General features: G+C 36.9%; 1 protein-coding gene across 1 annotated transcript; it reads left to right on the top strand.

Annotated features, from left to right (window-relative positions):
• Window positions 1-191: 191 nt before the first annotated feature.
• On the top strand, window positions 192-1,667 carry LOC107578630 (DNA helicase MCM9-like; the record flags this gene model as incomplete). Its single annotated transcript, XM_016264573.1, has 1 exon — window positions 192-1,667. A coding segment is annotated over one exon (1,337 nt), but the record flags the coding sequence as incomplete, so codon positions are not given.
• Window positions 1,668-6,901: the final 5,234 nt, after the last annotated feature.

The following is a 6,901-nucleotide window of genomic DNA, read 5'->3' on the forward strand; positions in this document are numbered from 1 at the left end:
AGTTTATATCTCGAAATTCTGACTTTATAACTTGCAATTTCAAGTTTATATCTATAGTTTGTATCATGCAATTGTCAGAATTGTGAGATAAAAAGCAATTACCTTTTTTAATTTTTTTATTCAGTGGCGGAAACGGGCTTCCATATTTTACAGCACATAACTTGCCTAAAATTCATCTGAGCCCTTTAAAGATCTGAGATTCCTCCTAAGAACATCTTTTGTGCTCGTCTTTAGGCTAAATAGCCGAAGACCGGACTCTCCTAAAGGGACCGAACCACGTAGTAACCACACCAGCGAGCGTCCAACTGGTCAAAATCACAGTAATGGTGAAGTGACCACTGATTCAGACCCCAGCCTGTACTGGTTCCACTCCTTATCCAGCTCCGTCGTTCACACCTCCCCCATCGTTACCTCCACACAGAACGCCACCACCACACTGGGCGGCACGGCGGTGTTACCTAGCAACAGCCATTCCATACGCCGCAAGGGTTCTGCGTGGGAGAAGGAGGTGGATCCATCCATGGTTGAGGCCGTTGTGGAAAAGGGCTCCAAAAAGCTCAGAGCCAAACGGTTGAAAGAGATGAAAGCATCCCTCCTGCTGAGCGAGGAACAAGTTTTAGGAGAGACAGGCGACGATTTAGAGGAGATATTCTCCCACAGTACACCCAAAACGGGGAAGAAACCCTCAAAAAGAAAAAACACAACCATCAGTCCTGACATCAGAGCCGAGAGCGAGGATTTACGCAGCAAACTCACAAACTTCACATTCAAGCCCAGAGAGAGAATGATTCATGCCGATCAGTCGGTTGCGAAAGCGAGTGCCAAAGTGGCGGTGCATGAGGGAGCGAAACCTACCGCACCTCAGATGCCAGAAACACAGGCCGAAAGTGGGAATCGGTCAAGCTCACATCGTCCGGCAGAGGGCAGCAGAGCTAATGAAAAACCCCGGCTAGGAACTAACAATAAAACCAAAGACTTTTCCTCTCCGGTCTTGAATGATGTGAGCACAGCTCAGAAAGGGATGTCTGAGGACACTGAACATCAACAACAGCTGCTGTCCAGACTCAACAGCCACTCTCCAGGTGAGAATAATGGCAACACTAATAAACACCCACAATCCCCACCAAGGACAGACCACCCAAAGGTGAAGGTGGCCAGTTCAACTCTGGCCAAACTTTCTAGATTCTCTTTTACGGGCTCATCTGAGGAAAACACTGGTGATAAAACAGTCCCAGCTACAAATGGCAGTACAAACAAAGTGCCAGCAAACCCGGTTTCTGAAGACCAGGAGAACACAAGCACACAGACCAGGAAAAATATAACCACAGATGCGAAGGCCACCACAATGCAGACGGGCAACATGAGGACAGAGCCCTCCGACAGACAGGAAGAAGCCGGAGAGAACACTACAAAGAAGAGGAGATGTTTTGAGTTGGGCTCCGGAGGCCCCGCAGGACTCCTCAAAGGTTTTTCACTGTTCAGCTCATCTGTCATAGACGATGAAGATCTAGATGCTGACTGGATCTGATGCAACAGGAGACGTTTGTCATGTGTATTAGCAGTATATGTATTTTTTGTGTTTATTTGTTCATTTAAATGCAGTGTGATGTGTTTTAATGGCTAAACAGATTCTGATGTCACAGTAAAAAGAGTCTATTTGCACTTTTCGTTTAGTAAATATCAGTTACATTTTTATGTCTGGTTTTGTTTTCTCAGTAACTCCGTTTATATAGTTACATTCATATGTATATACCCCTTGCAGTTTTTTTACATGCAAGGTTACATACCCCTCAGTTTTTTTGTTTTTTTAAAAAAGTTGTTTGAGTTATGTTCGTTTTTAAATGTTTTTATGGAAGCCCATTTCCGCCACTGAATAAAAAATAAAAAAGGTAGTTGCGACTTTTTTTCTTCTCATAATTTTATCTCATAATTTTTACATCTCGCAATTCTGAGAATTGCGGGTCTGCTTTTTTCCCCTCAGATTTGCGTGATAAACTTGCAATTGCAAGTTATAAAGCCAAAGTTGCGAGAGATAAAGTTGCGCCACATAAACTCACAATTCTGACTTTTTTCGCAGAATTTTGAGATATAAACTTAGTTATAAGTCCAATTCTGAGGGGGAAAAAGACTGATATTTTCTCAGAATTGCGAGTTTTTACATTTGCATGTTAAGTCAAAATTGTGAGATATAAAGACAGAATTGTGTAAAATCGTAATTGCGAGAAAACCCCCCTCAGAATTGCGTGTTTATATAACGCAATTTTGACTTTATAACAATTTTGACCTTTTTTTTGCAATTACAATTTTTACATCTCCCAATTCTGACTTTTTTTTTTCTCAGAATTGCATGATATAAACTTGCAATTATGAGAAAAGAGTCAGAAATACAAGTTTAAATCTTACAATTCTGACTTTATAACTCATAATTGTGAGTTTGTCACACAATTCTGAGAAAAAAGGTCAAAATTTGGAGATTTTAATACGCAAGTGAGAGAAAAAAAATTCTTTATTGGGAGATAAAAAGTAGCAATGACTTTTTTATCTTTATTTAGTGGGCGGAAATGGGCTTCAACTAAAAAAAAAACCCAAATAATACTAAATAAAAGGCCAAATGCTATTTTCAGCATTGCTCTTGTTTTAAAATGATAAACATCTCACTTGTTTTGCAAGAGATTCTTAAACATTTGAGCAGAACTGTACATTAAAAAGCACCATTCTACACTAGCATTTCCCCCCTAAAGTCCACTTACACTGATAATCAAGGTTATGTACCAAAACCTTAAGTTTAATTTTACAAGACAATTTTTCTTTCTTCCTCTGACCCTTAGAATCAAACATACTGTTTTTGCTACTTCACCTTTAATTAAGATTTCTATAGTTAAAACACCTCTGTTATGATTGCTGAATACCGAATAGGTTGTAAACAACTGGGCAGTCATGTTCATTTCCACATGGCTCTGACCTCATAACCATGATGATTTATGAATGGCCCTTTTTTGCAGCTTATTTTTGAAAATGGTTTGTGTACAAGGGAGCTCTAAATTAGTCTTTAGTTAAAAAAAAACAATCCTTTTCTCGCTTTAAGGAAACAGCCAATTCTAAACGTATAGTAAAACAGTGCAAGATAATAGAGCCAGTTAATTTAACAACCTAATAGTGCATGTTTAAGCGATTTGTTGTTCAAAAATAGTGTACTCGCCCAGCAAAAATAAAGCCAGGCTAAAGGTGCCTTTCAGCCCATGCAAAGCCAAATGCTTTAATGCTTAGTGAATGCTGTAAGAGATGTTTTCAGGCTTGAACAATGTACCCCTTGGGAGCAATAAATGACACCATGGTGAAGAGGTGTTGTCTATTGTCATAACGAATTGCATTCCATTGGGAGTTTAGGGATGAAGGTACTGCAGTAGGTGATAATAGGATCATACAGGATCTGCTGCTGTCCCCAAGGTTAAAATCATGGATTAAGATGGTTAAGTCAAGCACATTTCACTTGTTTGTCATTCAAACCTCTTTAACAGCAAGCAATTCCACCTACTTTGTTTATTGCTGTTTTAAAAGGAAATTCATCTTCTTTTTAGGCTCTTGTCTATAAGGTTATTGGTGTGTGTGAGAATGTATATGTATTTTTTATACACCTAGTAATGCTGCATTTGTTCTTGAAATAAGGACATGCTTTTATTGATGCATGTGTTAATATGTGACTATAATAAGCTTCTGTTTTGTCTTGAAGCAGTTATAAGATAATTTCCATTGACTGGCTGAGTTACTAGTGAAGTCAAGGTCTGTACAGCTTCAGTATTCGTCTCAGAGGAGAACTGCGGTAAAGGGAGGCTAAAGGTAAGATGAGACGTTAATGGATCCTAAACTTCCTGCAGATGGATCACTGGCCTTATCAATAATGAAGCGTTATTGATTTAATGTCTCTGAATGTGCCACCAAGGATACCCAAACTCACCATTACATCATTCATTTGGCATCTTACAGCGTTTTAGAGGATTGAATTTGGGACTTTGTCATTTTAAAGCTTTTTCGCAGCAAGTTTGAATAATTTTAGTCTGGACTCTATGGTGAGGTCTGATAGATAGATATCTACAGTTTGTATAGTTACAAGTTTCTGTATTCCTTAACATTTTTTACAATTTATTATAAGTTTTTGTAAAATTTTTTAAAGGTTGTTATATGTAACTATATAAACAATAGATAGATAGCAACATATAACATATGCAATTTTACATATTCACATTTTTTTATTTTACAGAATTTCACGTCTCACAAAATTACATTTACAAGTTGCATTTACGTTTTTCTAAGGTCTTATCTATTTATTATCAGTCAAAAAGAAGTTACTGTTTAAATGTAGCCTAACTATATAACTAATAGATATATAGTTTATATAGTTACATACAAGTTAACACACACAAACACGCACACGTTTAAATACACGTACAAAAGTTTAGTTTTTTCAAAAGGTTTTTATCAATTTATCATCAAAATTACAAGGTTACAGTTTTTATTGGACTAACTTAAAAGTTATCAAAGGTTTCTGTTTATATGTACCTATAGAGATGGATGGATGTTTTAACTTTGTTAACCCACATAAATGCCACTTGTTTTAGCGGAGAATGTAATGCGATTGTAATTGAAAATTCTAGTCAAAAGCCTTTTGGTCTTTAGGTCAGAAGGCGTAAAGCTTTCAGTTTCCCCATCAGATTGTTTTGACAATTTTGAAAGCCTTGCATGTGTCATGTCAGAACCATATGCCGGAGTGATTTTGGTGTCTTGAGTGAACATTTGAGCCACTGCACATCTAAAGGAACACCTTTCGTTAAACTCTATTTTGTTCTATTCAGCAGAGTTGGCGTTTTGTTTGGCAGGACCTGGGATTTTCCTTTTAGGCTTGAGCTAGAACACTCTTCTTTTAGGGTAAGCATGGAAATCTTTGAGAAACAGTCATTTATGCTGCAAGCTGTAATTCCGAAAAGATTAATAAAGAAGAAAGTGAGTTGTTTGGTTCAGGTAATACAGGCATTACGCTCTTCTTCTGTTGCACATGATCATATGAACTGGACAGAACAGAACGTGTTGCTCTGACAGTTGGGGTGTAGCTCGATTACGTAAACCCAGAGGTGTAATATGAATGCTGTTTTTGCAACTCTTCACCTGGAACGCTTCAGGGGAAAAAACATCAATCACTGCGAATAGCAGGTTTATGGGAGTTGTCATGGAGCAAACTCTATCTGCTTTAAAAAAAGCTAGTTTGCTCTATTTTTGTGATAAATAGAAGTATGTTTTTGACATGACAGGCATGCATTTGACACATTAAATGTGTGTAAAGTTGGGCAACACTCTTCTGCATGGTCAGCCATCGCCTGCTAACTGGAAAGAAAATTGCTGATCAAGAAACACTGACTCACACGTTAGCAAGTTTGTGAAATTTGCTACATCCTTCTGAGTGTCTCAACAGTTTTAGGAAAAATTAACACCTAAATGAATGTTCTGTTATTAGTTACTAACAGCATAAATTTGTGTTTTCCAAACGTTTTGAAGAATCTTTATACAGTTTATAGCTGCAAAAATAGCTCATTTGTCAAATCTTTTTTTTTTAGTTTGTCACTCTTCTTGGTTACCAAGAGCTGTAAAGCAATTCTTGATAAAGGTATTCCTTTGAGCTCCAATGAAAGAAAATCTGGGGCCCTATGAATTCAGTGATGCAGAAAACGCGGATGGAATCACAGAATCCAGTCACAAAAAACAGAATTTACCGTTTAAGGCGGAATTTGCCATATTTTGAATGAATAAATTAAAAGTAGGTCAGTACACAGTACACACCACACGATATGGACTACTCTGTGAATATTAATTATTTAAATATGAATCCTACATGTTTCTGTGAGAATGAATTGCGCAGACGCACTGTTTTGTTTACTACACACATGCTCACGTAGTTTTTAGCCGCCTCAATATATGAGTACATGAACCTGATCTCCAGAACTGCTCTGAGAGTCACCTCATGAGCATTTTACCGTGTTTCGTGAGAAAAACTATAGTCATATCATATACAAACAGAAACCTAAAGGTCTTCACAGCAATCCATCAAAATAAAAGTTTGGTTTAACATGAAGAAACTGTGACAGAAATATATTACTCAATGTAATTATAGTACTATTACTGACAATAAAATTATAATTAAAACATTAGTTTTAAGGAAATATTACCTGAAAAATGTAAACAAATCAATTATTTAGAGATGCTTTATTTAGATAATTAAACTTTTATGAAAACATTCAAATGGAATCCAGAAAATTAATGTCAAACAGAATTTGATAAAAAAATATAATTACTTTTTTTGGGGGGGAGGGGGGGCTTAAAATATAATTTTTGTTAAACTTTTAAAAAATTTTGGGAAAAATAAAACTGAATTTGGGAAAAAATAAAACTGATTTCAAAGGGCGCTAAAAATCTAATGGGTTTTGAACACCATAAGATTGAGTAAATGATGTAGAATTGTCATTTTTGTGCAAACTATTCAAGGTATACATGCTTTCAGGCTTTCATTTAGTGCAAGATAATTCACTTTGTGAGGCAAATGTTCTGCGAGAGAATCAAAGTCTGCTCTAGTTCCACAAACACTTCATAAAGGTCCCTCTGACCTAGACCAGTATTGATCTTTGACTATGGTTTCTAGCGTGGCTGTTGAGACCGGACGCCTCCTGCTGTGATCTGTTTAACAAGAGTCCCACTAGAGTGCCTCTGAAAAACTACAAAGTCATAAGTCCTGACCTTTGGATTTCAAACAGAAGCCGATGGGCATCAAACAAAGACCAACAGTTTTTATTTTGATTTTGATTCCACCCAAGAACCAAATGATTGTGAGTTGATTGATCGTTTTAATGACACTTGA

This window comes from Sinocyclocheilus grahami, unplaced genomic scaffold (genome assembly GCF_001515645.1).
Source record: "Sinocyclocheilus grahami isolate Dianchi unplaced genomic scaffold, SAMN03320097.WGS_v1.1 scaffold11219.1, whole genome shotgun sequence".
Taxonomy (NCBI): Eukaryota; Metazoa; Chordata; class Actinopteri; order Cypriniformes; family Cyprinidae; genus Sinocyclocheilus; species Sinocyclocheilus grahami.